The 22,781-nt window shown below is 43.6% G+C and overlaps 1 protein-coding gene across 1 annotated transcript in view; it reads left to right on the top strand.

The window, feature by feature from the left end:
* cps1 (carbamoyl-phosphate synthase 1, mitochondrial) overlaps positions 1 to 22,781 on the top strand; it is a 90,713-nt gene that overhangs the window by 20,794 nt on the left and 47,138 nt on the right. The window contains exons 13-26 of the mRNA XM_039006527.1: positions 1,729 to 1,824; positions 3,411 to 3,600; positions 5,247 to 5,404; positions 5,866 to 5,994; positions 6,233 to 6,377; positions 7,653 to 7,863; positions 9,622 to 9,820; positions 10,085 to 10,261; positions 12,477 to 12,595; positions 16,591 to 16,732; positions 17,085 to 17,150; positions 17,480 to 17,543; positions 17,813 to 17,994; positions 22,399 to 22,593. Coding sequence (XP_038862455.1) covers positions 1,729 to 1,824; positions 3,411 to 3,600; positions 5,247 to 5,404; positions 5,866 to 5,994; positions 6,233 to 6,377; positions 7,653 to 7,863; positions 9,622 to 9,820; positions 10,085 to 10,261; positions 12,477 to 12,595; positions 16,591 to 16,732; positions 17,085 to 17,150; positions 17,480 to 17,543; positions 17,813 to 17,994; positions 22,399 to 22,593 — 2,073 coding nt within the window. The remainder of the gene's footprint in view (positions 1 to 1,728; positions 1,825 to 3,410; positions 3,601 to 5,246; positions 5,405 to 5,865; positions 5,995 to 6,232; positions 6,378 to 7,652; positions 7,864 to 9,621; positions 9,821 to 10,084; positions 10,262 to 12,476; positions 12,596 to 16,590; positions 16,733 to 17,084; positions 17,151 to 17,479; positions 17,544 to 17,812; positions 17,995 to 22,398; positions 22,594 to 22,781) is intronic.

Genomic DNA, 22,781 nt, shown 5'->3' with positions numbered 1-22,781 from the left:
TTCGTACTTCTCATCATCGTTATTTCCTGAACTGCTGAGTAACTTCTGAAGTCTGTCAACTGTATCATGTCCAAACTGTTTGTAAAGCTTTTGCAATACTTTGTGTTTTTCTTTAGTGCTCATGTTCTCTGTGACTGTCAGAATCTCCATGTGCTCTGTGTCAGTCAGAATCTAATTTTTGCATGGACTCTGTGAGATGTCTTTGTCTAAAATGTTTACACAATAGTGGCCTGAGGTAGTAAGTTCAAGAGTCACTGGTTGTTTAAACATCACTGCCTTGTCATTTTTTATGTCTAGTACAGCCTCTGCCTTCTTGAGGGAAGCTTTGCTTAATAGTAAGGGGATATCTGTAGGGACCACCTCTGTTTCAATGTGACACTTAGTCTGACCAATTTTTGCTGGTATCTTAACTCTCTTGGTAGAATGGACAATTCTCCCATCTCCAAATTTGAAAGCTCTTTTGCTTGGTGTGTCAATCATATTTTGTACTTCTTTCATATTTAGTTCAGTGACATAGCTATCAAGCCATTTTGCACCACACACTGTCCGTGTACATGCAGTATCAATCACAGCAGATCCTAAGGATTCAACTATAAAAATCTCAGTATCAGATTCATTTGAAAACAGTGTAATGTTACACTGCTCTATCTCTGTGTTTACATTTTCCTCTGTTAGTTTAACTTGTTCATTTTTATGAGGACAGTCTTTAACCCAATGGTAAGTGCTTTGACAAATTGCACATTTCGATCTCCTTCCATATTTGTCCAAAGGATTTGTTCCGGGAAATGGCGCCCTCTTCTGGTTGTCTTGAGAACGTAACTTGTTGGCGCCTTTTCTCTGCTGCTCCGTGTAATATGCTGCGTCACTCACTTGCATTCCATCTGTTATTGGCGCGACAGACGTCTTTTCACCAAATATTATTTTTAGTGCCGACTTCATATTTGCAAAAGTCAGCACAGTACAAGCAGTCAAAGCCAACTGTTTCTCCCTACCATCTAGACAAGCAGTGTCTAGCAACTTGAACCCTAACACTGCATCTGGGAGAACCATGTCGTACTTGCGCATTCTATTGTACCTCTGTTCGAAATCAATGATGTAGTCCGTCATTGCAACCGAAATATCTCTCGTAACACTGTCAAAGTTTGAATATGCCTCGTAGGCACGGTCTTTCTCTTCTTTAAGAAATACAGAATCCAGTGCTGTGATCAAAGTTCCCATACCGTCATCCTTGTTCAAATCCTCAACGGATATTTCCAGTGCTGTATCTCTCGCTCTTCCCTCGAGCGATAATACCACCGCAAGTGCTTGCTTTTTCGCGTCCAGATTAGTAACGCGTGTCCAGATTCCCAGTTCATTTTTCCAACTTTCGTACGACCTCTTCTCGTCGAAGCGAGGTGGCACATTGTAGTTAGAAACCATCCTCTGCTACCACATCCTCCCCAATTAAGGGTGATGTACAGTATATACACATACTAACATGTATGTACTAATACTCAGTGCTTGACTTGGACTGAAATAGGTACCGTTAATCATTTTGAAGTGCGGGTACTGTTTATATTTAGGTGCAGGAGCTCCACAATACTTTTGAGCTAATATTTTATAAGAGGTGCAGGAACTCAAGCAGTAGAACATTTGAGGTGTCCGTACTCCGCTCCGGTGAGCTCCTGCCCAAGTCAAGCGCTGCAAATACTGTATTATTGATGTGTCATTGTGTTTTTCTTAATGCAGGTTTCCAAGGTGCTGGTGCTGGGATCTGGAGGTCTGTCCATTGGTCAGGCTGGGGAGTTTGACTACTCTGGATCACAGGCCGTCAAAGCCATGAAGGTGAGAGGGCCTAGGCGAGCCAGTCAGGAGAGGCTGAACCAGATCCGATCAAGATTGTCCAAAAGTTACAAAAAAATAAAATAGTTACTTACAACAAACAAAGAAGCAGAGGCTCACATGTGCATTCGGAAAGTATTCAGACCCCTTGACTTTTCCAAATTTTGTTACGTTACAGCCGTATTCTAAAATTGATTAAATAGTTGTTTTTCGTCATCAATCTACACCCAATAATGAAAAAGCTAAAACAGGTTTTTAGACATTTTTGCAAATATATTAAAAAAGGAAATATCACATACATAAGTATTCAGACCTTTTAGTCAGTACTTTGTTGAAGCACCTTTGGCAGCGATTACATCCGCGAGTCTTCTTGGGTATGATGCTACAAGGATGGCACACCTGTATTTGGGGGGTTTCTCCCATTCTTCCCTGCAGATCCTCTCAAGCTCTGTCAGGTTGATTGGGGAGCGTCGCTGCACAGCTATTTTCAGGTCTCTTTCAGGTTCAAGTCTGGGCTCTGGCTGGGCCGCTCAAGGACATTCAGAGACTTGTCCCGAAGCCACTCCTGCGTTGTCTTGGCTGTGTGCTTTGGGTCATTGTCCTGTGGGAAGGTGAACCTTTGCCCCAGTCTGAGGTCTTGAGTGCTCTGGAGCAGGTTTTCATCAAGGATCTCTCTATACTGTGCTCCGTTCATCTTTCCCTCGATCTTGACTAGTCTCCCTGTCCCTGCCACTGAACAACATCCCCACGGCATGACGCTGGCTCCACCATGCTTCACCATAGGGATGGTGCCAGGTTTCCTCCAGACGTGATGCTTGGCATTCAGGCCAAAGAGTTCAATCTTGGTTTCATCAGACCAGAGAATCTTGTTTCTCATGGTCTAAGAGTCCTTCAGGTGCCTTTTGGCATACTCCAAGTGGGCTGTCATGTGCCTTTTACTGAGGAGTGGCTTCCATCTGGCCACTCTACAATAAAGGCCTGATTGGTGGAGTGCTGCAGAGATGGTTGTCCTTCTGGAAGGTTCTCCCATCTTCACAGAGAAACTCTGGAGTTTTGTCAGAGAGACCATCTGGTTCTTGATCACCTCACTGACCAAAGCCCTTCTCCCCGATTGCTCAGTCTGGCTGGGCTGCCAGCTCTAGGAAGAGTCGTGGTGGTTCTAAACTTATTTTGAGTCTCATAGCAAAGGGTCTGAATACTTATGTAAATAAGGTATTTGTTTTTTATTTTTTGATAGATTTGCGAAAATGTCTAAAAACCTGTTTACTCTTTGTCATTATGGGGTATTGTGTAGCTTGATGAGGAAAAACATGTATTTAATCCATTTTAGAATAAGGCTGTAACTTAACAAAATATGGAATAAGTCAAGGGGTCTGAATACTTTCCAAATACACTGTATTTGACTTGTTTTTTAGCTTGGTTTGTGCAGTACAGCCAACTCCTATAGTCATTGTCATGATAGCAGAGAATACAAACTTAAACCAGGCTATGTGTGTATGACAATCTCCACAAATGTCTTCAGTCAAAACGAACATCAACATTTCTGTGTTTGTGTGTGTCTTCCCTCCTTGCGTGCGTGTGTGTTCCAGGAGGAGAACGTGAGGACGGTGCTGATGAATCCGAACATAGCATCGGTGCAGACCAACGAGGTGGGGACTAAACAGGCTGACTCTGTCTACTTCCTGCCTGTCACGCCTCAGTTCGTCACAGAGGTCATTAAGACCGAACGACCTGACGGCATCCTGCTGTCTATGGGAGGACAGACCGCTCTAAACTGTGGTGAGTTAGGGGTGTGTGTGTTTTTGTGTGTGTGTGTGTGTGTGAGCGGAACTGGACTGGAGCGCGGCGCGAGTATCCCAAAAGCTGGAGTGTTGGCCTTCTCGCCCGCTCCAATTTCACTCCAGTTCCACTCCAGTAGCACTCATTTCACTTCAGGAGCTCAGGGCATGCCCGGCACTGCTTGCATTTGTAGGCTGCTTGTGTGCTGCTATAGCCCATTGCTTTAGCTACTGTCATGGAGTTTACTAAATATTTTCATAAAGAAACTGATAAAACACACAGGTGCAAAATCAAGATGAGTTAACAAGATGAGGACCAAGAGAAAGAGTGAGTGGTGATGTAGTGTCCACAACTAAAGAATCATTGGGAATCTGAAAAGACACATATCGTAAAAGCATGATGGTGTATTAGGTGCACATGCTAACAGAAAGGAGCAAGGTGGGTAGCTAGCTAAGTGTGTCATTGTAGCAAAATTATTTATAAACGAGCAATCAAATCTCTTAAGTTTCGTTCATTTTGGTTCTATTATCTATACGATAGACTATCATTGATTTCTGCCGAATAGGCCTGACATATTACCTCTTTCAAGGAGCTTTTGGTTTTGATAGGGTTTTTCTGCCTAAAAAACTTTAGGTCTACCTCAAGAAAGAAAAAATCTAAGCAACTCTGTAAGCACTGAGAGGATATTCTCCACTGCTGGCCTGCTCTCCAGGCACCATCGCATGAGCCTGAAGCTACAGACTCTGGCCAAACTCCTGTTTCTTAAAGTGAATTCAAATCACTTTAAGCCTAATTCAAATCATTAAGCCTAATCAAATCATTAAGCCAAATTCAAATCATTAAGCCTAATTAAGCCTTTGTTTCATTTTTATTTAATTCTAAGTAAGTCACAGCCTATATGCGCAATTTATAAACTATAATTATTTAATACAACTACATGTTGTTTAAATGCTGAGCGTTTAGTGTTCCTGCCAGCCTAGTGTGTTGCACTCGCAAATGCTTCACAATGTAATTCTTTGTCGGCTATAGCCTTGAAATAATAGGCTAATAATGTAGCCAAAACAATTCATTTTCTTTCCTTCTCCTGACTTATTTAGTGTTTTATGTGCTGTTTTAATACAACATGTAGCCTATGTGAAATGATGAGCGCTTCTTACGGTCACCTTTTCATGTCTATTATAACACTTTTCATTGACATCATAGGGTTTGGTTTCAGTACTTCAAAACCAAGTGGTAGGTCCAGGTAGTCACAAACATAGATGGGTGTTGGTTAAATGGTGCTTTTAATGAATGGAGCGAATTTGGAGTGGCAGTATTTTTCCCCTGTGAGCGAGGTGTGGTTTTTAGTGGAGCGGTTGGAAAGGACGTGGAGCGCCAGTGCACCGCTCTGTGAGCGATGAGCGGGATTTCCGACCGCTCGACTTCGCTCACATTCTCTGGTGGGGGGGGGTGGTGTGTGTGTGTGTGGCGGTATATTGCTACCCGTTGAAGGACAGACCGCTCCCAACTGTGGTGAGTGTGAAGGTGGAGGTGTGTGTGTGAATATATGTGCCTTCTATCTGACTATTACACCTACACTCTGAAGTCACATGCATTCTCCCATCTCTCTCTCACGTGTGTGCATGTTTCCCTGTGTGTCTGTGTAGGAGTGGAGCTGTTCCAGAGTGGGGTACTGCAGAAGTATGGGGTGAAGGTGTTGGGGACCCCTGTAGAGTCCATTATGGCTACTGAGGACAGACAGCTGTTTGCTGACAAGCTCAACGAGATCAATGAGAAGATCGCTCCCAGCTTCGCTGTGGAGACGGTGAGGCTTCTAGACAAACACAAGTCACATCAAAAACAATGTTCTGATTTAGTTTTTCGCTCTCAACCTCACATCAGGGGTAGATCTCAAAATTCTTCCCTCTTTCCTTGCATCCACCCTCCTCATCTCCTTGCTTCCCTTTTTGTGAAAGAGAGGTGAGGAGAGGACGGCGGAAAGGACATGAGGAAAGAAATTTGAGATTCAACCCAGGTGTAGGCATTTATAGGTGTAAGGTACAGACCCGGGCTCAAATACTATTTGAAATATTTTGAATTAGCCTTCCTAGAGTGCCAAATGTGTAGCATTTGGAGTTCCAGGACTTGTCTATTGGTCCGGTAAGCCTGTCAAGCACAGCTAAACAATTTTAAATTATTTCAAATAGTATTTGAACCCAAGTCTGGTAAGTTGCAGAGCGGAGTTGAATAGTGTAGTGTGATGTAAGGACGTTGTTTGTCCTATAGGTGGCAGATGCCCTGAAGGCAGCGGATCAGATAGGCTACCCTGTCATGCTACGTTCTGCCTATTCCCTGGGCGGACTGGGCTCAGGACTCTGTGCCAACAAGGACAAGCTGGAGGAGACCGCTCGGAAGGTAGGTCAAAAGACTTGTTGAGGACACAAGACCCATTCAGGCCTCTTATGCATGTATCTTTTTGACAAGCTGGCTAGGCCGGGCATATGAATGGCAAACCGTCTACTCAATCTACTCAGTAGGTCAAAGATCAATTCAGTGTTAGCCTAATCATGAATGCTGGGTTGTGTTCAGGCAGTCACAATGTAGCAAATTGTTTAAAAAAGTTATGAACTAGAAAACGTGTGTGTTTGTGTAGGCCCTGGCGATGAGCTGTCAGATCCTTGTGGAGAAGTCTCTGATGGGTTGGAAAGAGGTGGAGTATGAAGTAGTCAGGGACATCGCTAATAACTGTGTCACTGTCTGCAACATGGAGAACTTTGACCCCCTCGGCATTCACACAGGTATTACAAGCACATGCACGCACGCACGCACACCCACACACAGACGACGAGACAGACGACGAGGAGGAGGTCAGTGATCTGGCAGTGCGGTTCCAGGACAAAAACCTCTCCCTCAACGTCAGCAAGACAAAGAAATTGATCGTGGACTACAGGAAACCGGGCAGAGCACTCCCCCATCCACATCGACAGGGCTGTAGTGGAGCGGGTCGAGAGCTTCAAGTTCCTCGATGTCCACATCACTAAGGACTTAACATGATCCACACACACCAACACAGTCGTGAAGAGGGCACAACAACGCCTCTTCCCCCTCAGGAGGCTGAAAAGTTTTGGCATGGGCCCTCAGATCCTCAAAAAGTTATTCAGCTGCGACATTGAGAGCATCTTGACTGGCTGCATCACCGCTTGGTATGGTAACTGCTTGGAATCACTGGGGCAGAGCTCCCTGACACCCAGGACCTCTATACCAGGTGGTGTCAGAGGAAGACCCTAAAAATTGTCAGACTCCAGCCACCCAAGTCATACACTGTTCTCTCTGCTACCGCACGGCAAGCGGTACCGATGCACCAAGTCTGGAACCACCAGGACCCTGAACAGCTTCTACCTCAGACCCATAAGACTACTAAATAGTTAACCAAATAGCTACCCAGACTATCTGCATTGACCCTTTTTGCAATAACTCTTGACTCATCACATATGCTGCTGCTACTGTTTATCTATCCTGTTGCCTAGTCACTTTACCCTTAACTGTATGTACATATCTACCTCAATATAGCCAAGTTATCTTTACTCTTTGTATGTTTGTTCCTTGTGTTATTATTTTTTACATTTTTCTCTCTGCATTGTTGGGAAGGGTCCGTAAGTCAGCATTTCACTGTTAGCCTTCACCTGTTGTTTACAAAGCATGTGACAAATACAATTTGATTTGATTTTGACAGACAGACACCCACATACACATTCTTTCCACTCTAAATCAAATCAAATTAAATCAAATTGTATTTGTTACATGTGCCGAATACAACAGGTGTAGATCTTACCGTGAAATGCTTACTTACAAGCCCTTAACCAACAATAGAGTTAATAAAATATTTACTAAATAAACTAAAGTAAAAACAATTAAGTAACACAAGAAAATGACATAACCATAACAAGGCTATATACAGGGGGCACCGGTACCGAGTCAAGCGGGGATAGAGGTTAGTCGAGGTAATCTGTAAAGTGACTATGCATAGAATCTATCTTCTCATTGGTCTGTTTGTCCACTCTCTCTCCCCCCAGGTGACTCTATTGTGGTGGCCCCCAGCCAGACTCTGTCCAATGAGGAGTACCACATGCTGCGTGAGACGGCCATCAAGGTAGTGCGTCACTTGGGCATCGTGGGGGAGTGTAACATCCAGTACGCCCTTCACCCTGGCTCTCTAGAGTACTGCATCATAGAGGTCAACGCTCGACTCTCACGCAGCTCTGCCCTCGCATCCAAGGCCACCGGGTAAGACGCTTGTTTTGCCAGCCTGATCACTAGAAATACACTTTCATTTCGAACACTTGAAAAGGTCCTGAGAACATCGACATACAGTGCATTCGGAAATTATTCAGACCCCTTTACTTTTTCTACATTTTGTTTTGTTACAGCCTTATTCTAAAATTGATTCAATCTTTCTTTTGCCCCTCATCAATCTACACAATACCCCATAATGACAAAGCCAAAAACTTTTTTATAAATATATATATAAAAAACTGGAATCAGATTTACATAAGTATTCAGACCCTTTACTTAGTACTTTTTGAAGCCCCTTTTACAGTGATTACAGCCTTGAGTAGTCTTGGGTATGACGTTACAAGCTTGGCACAAATGTATGGTAGTTTCTCCCATTCTTCTGCAGATCCTCTCAAGCTCTGTCAGGTTGGATGGGGAACATTGCTGCACAGCTATTTTCAGGTTTCTCCAGAGATGTTCGATCGGGTTCAAGTCCGGGCTCTGGCTGGGCCACTCAAGGACATTCAGAGACTTGTCCCAAAGCCATTCCTGCGTTTTCTTGGCTGTGTGTTTAGGGTCGTTGTCCTGTTGGAAGGTGACTATTCGCCCCAGTCTGAGCGCTCTGGAGCAGGTTTTCATCAAGGATCTCTCTGTACTTTGCTCCGCTCATCTTTCCCTCGATCCTGACTAGTCTCCCAGTCTCTTCCTCTGAAAAACATCCCCACAGCATGATGCTGCCACCTCCATGCTTTACTGTAGGGGTGGTGCCAGGTTTCCTCCAGACGTGATGCTTGGCATTCAGGCCAAAGAGTTCAATCTTGGTTTCATCAGACCAGAGAATCTTGTTTCTCATGGTCTGAAAGTCCTTCAGGTGCCTTTTTGGCGGCCTGTCATGTGCCTTTTACTGAGGAGGGGCTTCCGTCTGGCCACTCTACCATAAAGGCCTGATTGGTGGAGTTTTGCAGAGATGGTTGTCCTTCTGGAAGGTTCTCCCATCTCCACAGAGAAACTCTGGAGCTCTGTCAGAGTGACCATCGGGTTCTTGGTCACCTCCCTGACCAAGGCCCTTCTCCCCGATTGCTCAGTTTGGCTGGGCGGCCAGCTCTAGCAAAAGTCTTGGTGGTTCCAAACTTCTTCCATTTAAGAATGTTGGAAGCCACTTTGTTCTTGGGGACCCTCAATGCTGCAGACATTTATAGGTACCCTTTCCCAGATCTGTGCCTCGAGACAATCCTGTCTCTGAGCTCTACGGACAATTCCTTCGACCTCATGGCTTGGTTTTTGCTCTGACATGCACTGTCAACTGTGGGACCTTATATAGACAGGTGTGTGCCTTTTATAAATTTGCTAACATTTCTTACCCTGTTTTCACTTTGTCATTATGGGGTATTGTGTTTAGATTGTTACGTTACAGCCTTATTGTTCCTCATCAATGTGGGAAATATATCGAAATCGTTTACTCCAATTAGGGTAGGGTTAGGGAAAAATAAAGTAAAATATATTTTAAAATATATATTTAAAATAATATAGTTACAAAAAAATATATGGGGGGATTGGAAATGATGCAGACAATTACATTGATGGAAGCCATAATCTAGCTGCAATATTAATGCTGCCCCCCCCCACCCCCTGAAAAAAAAGGGTTATCCATAAAATATTCCTTACACAGTGCACTACTTTTGACCAGGACCCATAGGGTCTGTCTAAAGTGCAGTATTGCAGTACAATAGTATCTCAACTCTCCTAACCCACTCCCCATGCTCCCTCAAGGTACCCCCTGGCGTTTGTTGCAGCCAAGCTGGCTTTGGGCATCCCTCTGCCGGAGATCAAGAACACGGTGTCAGAGAAAACCACAGCCTGTTTCGAACCAAGCCTGGATTACATTGTCACTAAGATCCCTCGCTGGGACCTCGACCGATTCCAGGGCATGTCCCGAGAGATAGGCAGCTCCATGAAGAGTGTTGGAGAGGTACGGGACACACACGCGCTCCGCTTCAAGGGGGATACTGCCATATTGCTTTCACACCTATTTTATCCTCTCATATCTACACGTAGTGCTTAGGGGGTAGGAGCTAGGGGTTGATTTGGCATTCAGGGATAGCCTACTTAATCTTGACTTCTGTTCAGTTTACCATTAATAGATGTAGGGAGTGATAGAGATGACTCTAAATGAAACCTGTCTGTCTCTTTATCTTCTTGTTTTAACGTCTCTCTCTCCCCCCTGTGCTCTCAGGTGATGGCTGTTGGGCGTACGTTTGAGGAGAGCATGCAGAAGGCTCTGAGGATGTGCCACCCCTCTGTGGACGGGTTCATGCCCCGCCTGCCCCTCAACAAGCCTTGGTCTGCTCAGCAGGACCTACACCAAGAGCTGGCTGTACCCTCCAGCACACGGGTTTTCTCCCTGGCCAAGGTAGAGACACCACATACAGTGCCTTCAGAAAGTAGTCACACCCCTTGACCTTTTCCACATTTTGTTGTGTTACAGCCTGAATTAAAAGATGATTACATTTAGATTTTGTGTCACTGGCATAAACACAATACGCCATAATGTCAAAGTGGAATTATGTTTTTAGACATTTTTGAAAATGTGAAATGTCAATAAGTATTCACCCCCTCTGTTATGGCAAGCCTAAATAAGTTCAGGGGTAAATATTTGCTTAACAAGTCACATAATAAGTTGCATGGACTCACTCAGTGTGCAATAATAGTGTTTAACATTTATAAGGTCCCTCAGTCGAGCAGTGAATTTCAAACAGAGATTCAACCACAAAGACCAGGGGAGGTTTTCCAATGCCTCACAAATATAGGCACCTATTGGTGGATGGGTTAAAAAAAAAAATCTGACATTGATGATCCCTTTGAGCATGTTGAAGTTAATAATTACACTTTGGATTGTATATCAACACACCTTGTCACTACAAAGATACAGGCGTACTTCCTAACTCAGTTGCCGGAGAGGAAGGAAACCGCTCAGGGAATTCAGCATGAGGCCAGTGTTGACTTTAAATCAATTTAATGGCTGTGATAGGAGAACTCAGGATCGATCAATGGATCAACAACGTAGTTATTCTACAATACTAACCTAAATGACAGAGTGAAAGAAGGAAGCTTGTACAGAATAAGGCATCCTGTTTGCAATAAGGCACTCAAGTAAAACTGCAACAAAATGTGGCAAAGAAATACACTTTCTGGCCTGAATACAAAGTGTTATTTTTGGGGCAAATCCAACACATCACTGAGTAGCACTCTTCATATTTTCAAGCAGGGTGGTGTCTGTATCATGTTATGGGTATGCGTTCATCGGCGAGGACCACAGAGTTTTTTAGGATCAAAATGAAGGAAATAGAGTTCAGCACAGGCAAAAACTTCCTAGAGGAAAACCTGGTTGTCTGCTTTCCAACAGACACTGGGAGACAAATTCACCTTTCAGCAGAACAATAACCTAAAACACAAGGCCAAATGTACACTGGAGTTGCTTATCAAGACGACATTGAATGTTCCTGAGTGGCCTAGTTACAGTTTTGACTTAATTGGCTTGAAACTATGGCAAAACTTGAAAATGGCTGTCTAGCAGTGATCAACAGCCAACATGACAGAGCTTGAAAAAAAATAAAAAGAATATTAAAATAAAAATGGAACTTGTACAGCCAAGTCAAATGGTGGCAGTCTGGAACCCTGGTGTATGTGTGGGAGAGGAACGGAGTGAGGAATCCTTCATTGAGTGCAGGATGAAATGATTGATGCTTGTACGATGTATTAAGAAGTAATGGGCCCAATCGTATCACGCTATGAGACGCCAATAACACTCAAGGTTAGCCTGGCAGCAGAGTCACTGTGTGTGTGTGTGTGTGTGTGTGTGTGTGTGTGTGTGTGTGTGTGTGTGTGTGTGTGTGTGTGTGTGTGTGTGTGTGTGTGTGTGTGTGTGTGTGTGTGTGTGTGTGTGTGTGTGTGTGTGTGTGTGTGTGTGTGTGTGTAATTTCAGCATTTTTTTTCTCTCAGTGCCTAATTTCATTGTGAGCTGGTTATGTCTTCTATTAAACAGCCTGTCCATGTGAATCACACATGGCTGAAAGGCACCACTTAGTGCTGCGTGTGTCCTTCTGCCTTGTGCTGCGTCCCACACATGCCCAGGTAACAGACAGAGCAGTGCTGGAATGTGTGTGTGTGTTGGAGCTGGGCCCGTCACGGCTCATTGGGCCCTGCTTTATATTCCGAAGGCACCGCAGCAGACACAGCTCACAATTACACTGCATCATTCCCTGTATGAGAAGGACTCCACTCAACAATGCCTGATTACTCCATCACACAACTCAACTGAATGTTTTCTCATGTTCTGCATAGGTTGTGTTTTTATCATCATGGTTTTCATGCAACTTTGTCAGTCGTGAGACTTGAATGTCTCATCATAATTGATGGACTGGTTGTTCTTACCAGCAGGTGGTAGCGCATTTAAAAGCACAGGTGTTAGAACAGGTTGAATTGTGTTATTATCATGAGTGTTTAGAATGATTTGATTCTCTGTTTGTGTGTGTGCGTGCGTGTGTGAGTTGAGAGTAAAGCAGAAGGTAAGGTGAGATGAGTAAAACCGTATTGTATTGACTGACCCTCTCCCGGTATCTCTCTAGGCCCTTCACAGTGGTGTGACTGTAGACCACATCCACCATCTCACTGCCATAGACAAGTGGTTCCTACACAAGCTACGACGCATCACAGAGCTGGAGCAGCACCTGAGCCAGTTCAACAGGTAGGAACATACACACACATGCATGACGGCACACACACACACACACAAACTCACGAATTTCACTGTTATGAAAAAAATACTTGATGCATTTAACACTTCTACCACTAGGTGATGCTATGAGGGCACAGTTAAACTGAGACTGTCAGTCCAATGGGGATGTGCTATTGATGCCCCTTAGCAGCTCACCCATTACTCTATCCCTCCTGCTGTAGAAATACACTCCTCCTCCCTCTTCTCAGCCAGTCCACCTCTCCTCCTCCAGTCTCTCAGTCCTCCTCTCCTCAAGTGTCTTAGCACCTCTCTCCACTTTTTTTTCTCTCTCTCCACCAATCGTCTTCTTCAGCCTGTCTCTCATTCCGTCCACCCGCCTCTCTTCTATTCAAATTTGTATGACCCTCCTGCCATGGCTATGCCCAGGTTGGAGGGATGCTGGAGAGGAGCGATGGAGGGATAGAGGAGATTTTGGGCCCTGTGTGGGAGGAGAGCAGAGCAGCTGATTCAGAGCAGACACGGGTGTGCTTCAGGCATGTCAATTACCTTAGTCATATAACCCATGGCTTGGCTGGTGTGTGTGCGTGTGCACGTGCGTGTGTGTGTGGGCTTGTCTGTACTCTACCAGCAGATAGTCCCTATATACACACACCCACGAACGGCCACAATCCTACACAGAAGAAACACACACAGACACCATACCACCAGGGCTATTCTCATCGTGTGCTGTTAAGCACGTCTTGTGATTCACTTATTATTTTCTTTACCTTTTTTAGATCTTTTTTCTCTGGACAAACTGCAGTGGAATTTAAAACGCACTTCTCCTACTATTTCCACAGTGCTGTGGAAATAAAATTAGCATAATAACAACATCCATCAGTTTAAGCTAGAGATATAAGTTTCTTTGATGGGCTGCGTCTCAATCCACCGCATCCGCCGATATCGCCCTTCCGCATCTGCAGTGAAAGGTGGCAGAGCTAGAGCGGTATTTGTCAGACCGTAGACATCCCCGAAAATCGGTCTTCTAAACAAAACGTGTAAATAATGCGAACGGTTTGTCTCAGGAACACAATGGTATTCTGTGTTTTGCTTTACGGCTCCCACAAACGTCACGGGACTCGTCTGAAGTCGGTACCGCCTCTTCTGCCAAGTTCTGTCTGTAGCGTACGAACAGTTTAGGCTACACACTAATATGACCCTTCTGTAGAAAGGTGAGTCTCTCATGAACACATACATGTCGGTTGTTTTGCTCTAGGAACGCCCAGTTAATAAAATTAATAGAGGTGTATATATGGAGATAGTTTAGTGCCAAAAATAAGGGGTTAAATACAGTGCATTTGGAAATTATACAGACCCCTTCCCTTTTTCCACATTTTGTTATGTTACAGCCTTATTCTAAAATGGATCAAATAAATGTTTTCCTTTATCAATCTACACACAATACCCCATAATGACAAAGCGAAAACAGGTTTTTGGAAATGTTTGCAAATGTATTTCAAATAATAAACAGAAACCTTATTTACATATGTATTCAGACACTTTGCTATGAGACTTGAAATTGAGCTCAGGTTTATCCTGTTTCCATTGATCATCCTTGAGCTGTTTCTACAATTTGATTGGAGTCCACCTGTGGTAGATTAAATTGATTGGACATGATTTTGAAAAGCACACACAGTATATAAGGTCCCACAGTTGACAGTGCATGTCAGAGCAAAAACTAAGCCATGAGGTTGAAGGAATTGTCCATAGAGCTCCTAGACAGGATTGTGTTGAGGCACAGAGCTGGGGAAGGGTACCAAAAAATCTGCAGCAATGAAGATCCCCAAGAACACAGTGGCCTCCATCATTCTTAAATGGAAGAAGTTTGGAACCAACCAAGACTCTTCCTAGAGTTGGCCGCCCGGCCAAACTGAGCAATCGGGGGAGAAGGGCTTTGGTCAAGGAGGTTACCAAGAACACGATGGTCACTGACGGAACTCTAGAGTTCCTCTGTGGAGATGGTTGTCCTTCTGGAAGGTTATCCCATCTCTGCAGCACTCCACCAATCAGGCCTTTATGTTAGAGTGGCCAGAAGGAAAGCCCCTGAGTAAAAGGCACATGACAGCCCGCTTGGAGTACTTAATGAACAGCAAAAGCACTAGCCTATGTCAATCTACTATCCCCCATATTGTGGATACATTTTAAGAAGTAATTTGGCCACTTGTGTTGTGATACAAACCTAATGAAAACATATTGGCCTATGGGCTAGGCTACACATCGCAAAAAAAAGTTATGCATTGCTTCTTGCCTTACTCTGGACATCATTCACAGGTGATAATATATAATTCACAAGTGATAGGGTAATATTGTCATCCATCAGACTATTCTTGATTTTATTCTTGCCTTTACATATACTAAATAATATATGTGACATGTATTTTTATATAGAATATTGTGCACCTGTCTCGAAACGGGCAGCGGGAAAAAATACATGTCATCTATGTATTTAAATAGTGAATGGAGGACTCTTTTCCCCATGGTTCATTTTCATGCCAGCCAGGTAGGCTATACTCCTGCTGTAAAGATAAATAATGTGCTTAATATTAGGAAAGTTGAGAAATAAATATAATAGCCTAGCCTATAGAAAGCTGATGGGATCCTCCTCTTAATAGAGGCCATCGCTCTTGTTTTCTCAATTTGCAATTGCATAGCCTATAGAAATGTTGAGCAACATGAGCTCATGGGCTCTCATGAAGTGTTTGATTAGATTTTCGATCACATTTGCATTGATGTCAGAGTGATTAGATGGACAATGGGGTGCTGAGTACCAGGCAGTTAGCAAGTTTGGTAGGCTACTAATGACCATCAGCAGCATCAGAGCTTGGAGAAGCCTAATTACCGTGACTAAAAGGTCTCGTGGAATTTGACTGCCTTCTTGACCGCCGGTGTGGCAGTAATACGGTTACCGTAATAGCCCTAGTCGTGTCTGGAGGAAACCTGGCGCCATCCCTACGGTGAAACATGGTGGTGGCAGCATCATGCTGTGGGGATGTTTTTCAGCGGCAGGGACTGGGAGACTAGTCAGGATTGAGGGAAATATAAACGGAGCAAAGTACAGAGATCCTTGATGACAACCTGCTCCAGAGCGCTCAGGACATCAGACTGGGGTGAAAGTTCACCTTCCAACAGGACAACGACCCTAAGCACACAGCCAAGACAATGCAGAAGTCTCTGAATGTCCTTGAGTGGACTTGACCCCATCGAACATGTCTGGAGAGACCTGAAAATAGCTGTACAGCGATGCTCCTCATCCAACCTGACAGAGCTTGAGAAGATCTGCAGAGAATAATGGGAGAAACTCCCCAAGCTTGTAGCATCATACCCAAGAAGACTCGAGGCTGTAATCGCTGCCAAAGTTGCTTCAACAAAGTTCTGAGTAAAAGGTCGGAATACTTATGTAAATGTGATATTTCAGTTTATTTTATTTTATACATTTGCCAAAAAATTGAAAAACCCTGTTGTTGCTTTGTCATTATGGGGTTTTATGTGTAGATTGATTATGGGGGGGGGGAAACGATTTAATCCATTTTAGATAACTGTTGAAACGTAACAAAATGTGGAATAAGTCAAGGGGTCTGAATACCTTCCCGAATGCACTGTATATGTCAACAAAAACAATACGAACTTCCTTTAGATTACATTTTTTTTCACGTAGTGAATCTGATATTCAGTGCATTTCAATGAGCTAATAGGAGTAATGCCAAAAATATATAATTAGTTTATTATTAGTTTATTATTTTAAAATTCTAAATCAAAAAGCTTAATGATCCATGGTATGACCATCTTAAAAAATGTCATATGTTAGCTAAGTAGAACCCTCCCCCTGGCTTAGACTAGAGGGTTAAACGGCTCCAATCACTGGCCTGGTGCAGAGGGAGGGGCCCAACACACATGTTTTCTAAGTGCTACATTCAGTGTGCATATGTATTTAACCTTTAAGCTCAGATCTTGGTTTCTCTCCTCAGTGCAACATTACCCCAGACCCTGCTGCTGAAGGCTAAACAGGACGGCTTCTCAGACCGCCAGGTGGGCCAGGCCCTGGGCTCCAGTGAGGGGGAGGCCAGAGTGTTGAGGCTGGGTCAGAACATTAAACCCTGGGTGAAACAGGTGAGCAGCCTCCCCCGGGTCCTGGTCCATGCATGCGTCCCAAATGGCACCCTTTTCACTACCCTACATAGTGTACTTCTTAAAAGTAGTCCACTATATTGGGAATAGGGTGCCATCTGGGACGCATTGAGTATCTCCCACAGGAGTTGAAATTAACATTCAGGCTAACAACGTCCCTCACCTCCACGTGACACCTCTCTGACATCGCTCTCCTAGCGACAGACCTTCAGACTTACCTTGGCCTACTAAACAAAAGCATTGTGCACAAACATATCACATTGTCACGTGTTCATAGTAGTCTAATGAGTAGGTTCTGTATTGCAGGAGACATCAGTTTTTCTTTTCTGTTCAGATTGACACCCTTGCTGCAGAGTACCCTGCTGTGACCAACTACCTGTACTGTACCTACCATGGACAGGCGAGTCCTTATCCTGCTTAACTGATGTGAATTCATAATGTATTTGTCCAATGTCCATAAATTTTTTGGTGCCGCACGTTAGCTCCTGAATTAGATTTTTTTTAAGGCCAATCTGCAGTATAAACAACAACAAAGTGGACACCCCACCACTTTTTTGGTAAACGGCTAAGGGATGTAAACACACTGCAATTCTTAATAGTATAAGCAATACCTTTATTTGAGAAGATATGAGTATGTAGTCCTTAATGTTTTTTTCCCATGCATTGTGTTTGTCAAAGTTAGACACTTTTTCAATCTTTCTAACCTGTGTCATTGTGTCCATTCAACAGGAGCATGACTTGGAGTTCAAGGACCACGGTGTCATGGTGCTGGGATGTGGTCCCTATCACATTGGTGAGATGCATTATCATGGTGTTTTCAACATACTAATGAATGGTTTTACTCTAGCCTGGTGGTAGCAGACATATATCTATTTTGTCATTTTGAAAAACATTTTCTATGGTAGCAGATCTGTTTGCGATCCGCCTACTCCTCTGTCATGTGTGTTCGTTGTCGTAACTAACATGTATCAAACCAAAATAAATTCAATCAAATCAATATTTGAACATTTTGAGTTATAATAATACAATAATTACGTTTTTGTTATCCCTCCTGTCCACTAGGGAGCAGTGTGGAATTTGACTGGTGTGCAGTGTCCAGTATCCGAGCCCTGCGTCAGATGGGCAGGCGGACAGTGGTGGTAAACCACAACCCTGAGACTGTCAGCACGGACTTTGACGAATGTGACCGCCTGTACTTTGAAGAGTTGACTCTGGAACGCATTCTGGACATCACACAGCAAGAGGTGAGAAGTCAACACACACACATGAACGTTCAGAGACACACAGACGCACAGATGCGCACAAGCACACATACACGTATACGCACACACATTAGTGATGGGGGGGGAAATCAATAGTTACATAACGGGATGTTATTTTTGACGATATATCGTATCGTTTTGACCATATCGCAATATTATTTTGGTGCTAGTTAGCTGTACCTGCACCAAAACAAAAAATATCCTTAACAGCTTGTTCTCCATCTTCTTTTTAAATAGGGAGACAATTTTTTTCAGCACTTTAATTACCATGACTGATAAAAACTAGTTTTCTCATTGCTCTGTCTTGTCGCTCTGCAGCAGACATATAGAGCTTGTCAGCTTGTAGTCCTAAAACCCGGAAATTATTTACCTCTGGTTTGTTCAGACCTTCCTATGGGGAGAATGAATGGGGAAAGAATAGGGGTTTGGGATAAATGAGGAATTATGTTAACACAGGCTTAGGCAATCTTATAAGTTTAGTTCTATGAGATAAAATTAGTCAGTTAATATGACCTTTATGAATTATGAAGCTTTTATGTGCTTTTTTTTAATTACAGAAATGCTTAAAAATTCACGAAAAGTGACATTAGCAGAACTTATAAGATCTCATAACATGCTGACCAAATCGGCCACGTTGCGTGAGTGAGCATTGCTAAATAAATGTAAGTACCAGTCAAAACTTTGGACACACCTACTCATTCCATGGTTTTTCTTTATGTATACTATTTTCTACATTGTAGAATAATACTGAAGACATCAAAACCATGAAATAACACACATGGAATCATGTAGTAACCAAAAAAGTGTTAAACAAATCAAAATATATTTTATATTTGAGACTCTTCAAAGTAGCCACCCTTTGCCTTGATGACAGCTTTGCACACTCTTGGCATTCTCTCAACCAGCTTCACCTAGAATGCTTTTCCAACAGTCTTGAAGGAGTTCCCACATATGCTGAGCACTTTTTTTTGCTGCTTTTCCTTCACTCTGCGGTCCATCCCAAACCATCTCAATTGGGTTGAGGTCGGGTGATTGTGGAGGCCAGGTCATCTGATGCAGCACTCCATCACCCTCCTTCTTGGTCAAATAGCCCTTACACAGCCTGGAGGTGTGTTGTGCCATTGTCCTGTTGAATGAGATCCACACACACTTTTTTCTTCTTTCAATCACCCACATGGGTATATGCTCATAAAAACGAATGAGTACATGGGAGAGGAGGGACTTGCAGCGCATCAAACATCTTCTCAAATTAACTTCTTAAAGTATTGCAATACAGGACTTTGCTGCTATCGTTTCCCTTTTTCTGCAATATTTCCAACTGTTAACGACGATGATGTAGTGGTGGTGAGTCGACTCCAAAATAATTGATTCCTCGACTCCTTGCACGTCGACTCCTGGTGTCCACTCCCATTTCTGAGTGTCAAAATTTGATTCCACTAGGAGAACACAAACACTTGCATAATTCATAGCGAACTAGCGAGGGACGGATAGAGAGGGGACCGGCACAGTATAGGCAGGTCGGCCACCAGGCTCATTCTGTTCAGAACATCCCAGGGTATGACGCCATGTCATCTTGTAACTGTACATCAAACATAGTGATCATAAACATTGACACCGTATATGACATGAGTTTTATGAGATGGAAATGTGAAGTGCACATTTGGAGTCATGGATGTATGTCTGTAGCGGTGCTGATTTTAGTTCGTAGCCCAACTGCATTGAAGCACAGAGGAGAACGTACTCAGAGCTTGCAGCCAAGTGTTAGCCTCCTGGCAGAGGCAACCAGGTTTTTGGCAAAAATGTCCTGGTACTTGGTAAACATTTTTTTTTAAAGAAGTTAATGATGCCACTGAACTTAACAAGGGCCCCAAGACAGCGACGAGACACCCTATAGGGAGGAGGTCAGAGACCTCGCAGTGTGGTGCCAGGACAGCAACCTCTCCCTCAACGTGATCAAGACAAAGGAGATTGTGGACTACAGGAAAAGGAGGGCCGAGCACACCCCCAGTTTCATTGATGGGGCTGCAGTGGAGCAGGTTGAGAGCTTCAAGTTCCTTGGTGTCCACATCACCAACAAACATGGTCCAAGTACACCAAGACAGTCGTGAAGAGAGCACGACAAAACCTATTCCCCCTCGGGAGACTGAAAAGATTTGGCATGGGTCCTCAGATCCTCAAAAGGTTCTACAGCTGCAACATCGAGAGCATCCTGACTGGTTGCATTACTGCCTTGTATGGCAACGGCTTGGCCTCCGACCGCAAGGCACTACAGAGGGTAGTGTAAACGGCCCAATACATCACTGGGGCCCAAGGTCCCTGCCATCCAGGACCTATATACCAGGGAGTGTCAGAGGAAGCCCCTAAAAATTGTCGAAGACTCCAGCCACCCTAGTCATAGACTGTTCTCTCTGCTACCGCACGGCAAGCGGTACCGGAGCGCCAAGTCTAGGTCCAAGAGGCTTCTAAACAGCTTCTACCCGCAAGCCATAAGACTCCTGAGTATCTAATCAAATGGCTACCCAGACTATTTGCATTGCCCCCTCCCCGCCTTTTACACCGCTGCTACTCTCTGTTATTATCATCTGTGCATAGTCACTTTAATAACTCTACCCACATGTACATATTACCTCAACTAACCGGTGCCCCCGCACATTGACTCTGTACCGGTACCCCCTGTATTTAGTCTCACTATTGTTATTTTTTTGCTGCTGCTCTTTAATTACTTGTTACTTTTATTTCTTATTTTTATCCGTAATTAACTGCATTGTTGGTTAGGGGCTCGTAAGTAAGCATTTCACTGTAAGGTCTACACCTGTTGTATTCGGCGCATGTGACAAATAAAATTAGATTTGATTTGGAGACCAGTGGAAACAAAATAGCCTCATAACATCAAAGATCCACCACCATATGTTACTGTAGGTATGATGTACTTTTCTGCATATGCATCTGTTTTACAACACCAAACCCACCACTGGTATGCATGGCCATAGAGCTCTATTTCCATCTCATCTGACAATAGCATCTGAAATTTTAGTCATGAACTTGGTTGCCTCTGATTGGAGGCTGACACTTGTCCACAAGTGGATCTTCCAGCAAGACGACAACCCTAAGCACATATCAAAATCCACAAAGAAATGGTTTATTGACCACAAACTCAACATTTTCCGGAATTGAACCCCACTGAAAACCTGTGGTTTGTATTGAAGAGGGCAGTCTATAAACACAGACGAAGAATATCAAGGACCTGGAAAGATTCTGTATGGATCCCTCCCATTGGATCCCTCCCAATGGAGAACACATTGAGATCCCTCCCAATCTGTTCTCCAATCTCATAAAACGTTTTAGGAAAAGGCTCAGTGTGGTTATCCTTGGGTAGGGTATGGTGCTTGAGTACTAAAAACAGCGATGCCAATCATTTTGACACTTTAAAAAAAACTTGTTAAACAAAATGTCTTTCTCTGAGCAATTGTATTAGTGTAATATAATATAATCCCACCCTCCCCCAAATTGCATGCAATACAGCCCAGTATTTGTATAATTTATTTTATACAGACTTTTTTTGCCCATCTTTATCAAGGGTGCCAATAATTCTGTACCTGACTGTAGTTTAGGTGTTGTTTCGATGGGCCATCGTCAGGCTGACTGCCAGTGAATGACTTGCGGTGAGGAACAGGGGGGAAACATGACATGACCTCTTAAAACCGCTTATAACACAAATTATGTTTGTGATATTAAGATTCTAACAATGACATTGTGTTATATACACTTATTAAGAAAAAGTTAAGGTTGAGGGGTGACACGTGACTTTAAAAATGGCAGAGTAATTAAAAAGTACATTTGTTTTTGAATCAATATGACGCTCTCGGCTCTGCTAGTTAAACCAAAGCCTTGTAGCCTGGTTTCAGTGAGCGGCTGTTATGACACCATATTCCCTATGTAGGGCACTACTTTTGACCAGAGCCCTATAGGCATTGTTCAAAAGTAGTGTACTAAATACTGCACTAAATATGGAATAGGGTGCCATTTGGGAGGTACATGGACTTTTCCCTCCAGAGGAATGTACTCCAGATATAGTGGATATGAGATCAGCCTGGTGATTAACTGGTTGTTGATTCAGGGAGATAACATTACCACCATCCCTCCTGTCCTTTCCTCTCTTCGATGAAGGTTTATTGAAATGTATGAAACCTTTTATCAGGCAAATAATTGTTACAAAACATCTCAACAAGCACCCAGTAGCCTATTCACAACCATCTTCTTTCACCTTATTATAAAAGTAAAACACATTTTAGTCTGTGATTCCAGAAACATGAGAAAAATGGCAGATTTCATTTATAGATATAAATAATGTTGTAACCTGACTAAAGTCCTAATGTGAGTTTCCAGGGCTGTACAGGCAGCATCGTGTCTGTAGGGGGTCAGATCCCCAATAACCTGGCCATGCCTCTGCACCTGAACGGGGTCAAGATCCTAGGAACCAACCCCCAGCAGATCGACCGAGCCGAGGAGAGGTCAGTGTTCTCCACCATCCTGGATGAACTGGGGGTGGCCCAGGCCCCGTGGAAGGCCCTCAGCTCACTGGTGAGACATGCACACACACAACACAAACAAACTGTCCCCTTAGTGTCAAAAGTGCAGAGACGTGTAGACCGACTGACTTGCTGAAATGTGTCTGACTCTCCATTCCCTTAGTGTTGTACTGCTCCTGTCTCTCCTGGACCTACAGGGAGAGGGGTGGAAAGGGGATAGGCTGTCTCGGCTTAGACAGG

Source organism: Salvelinus namaycush, chromosome 13, assembly GCF_016432855.1.
Source record: "Salvelinus namaycush isolate Seneca chromosome 13, SaNama_1.0, whole genome shotgun sequence".
In the NCBI taxonomy this organism is placed as follows: Eukaryota; Metazoa; Chordata; class Actinopteri; order Salmoniformes; family Salmonidae; genus Salvelinus; species Salvelinus namaycush.
Note: the sequence above shows the minus strand (reverse complement) of the source record. Positions and strands in the feature narration are given on the sequence as shown.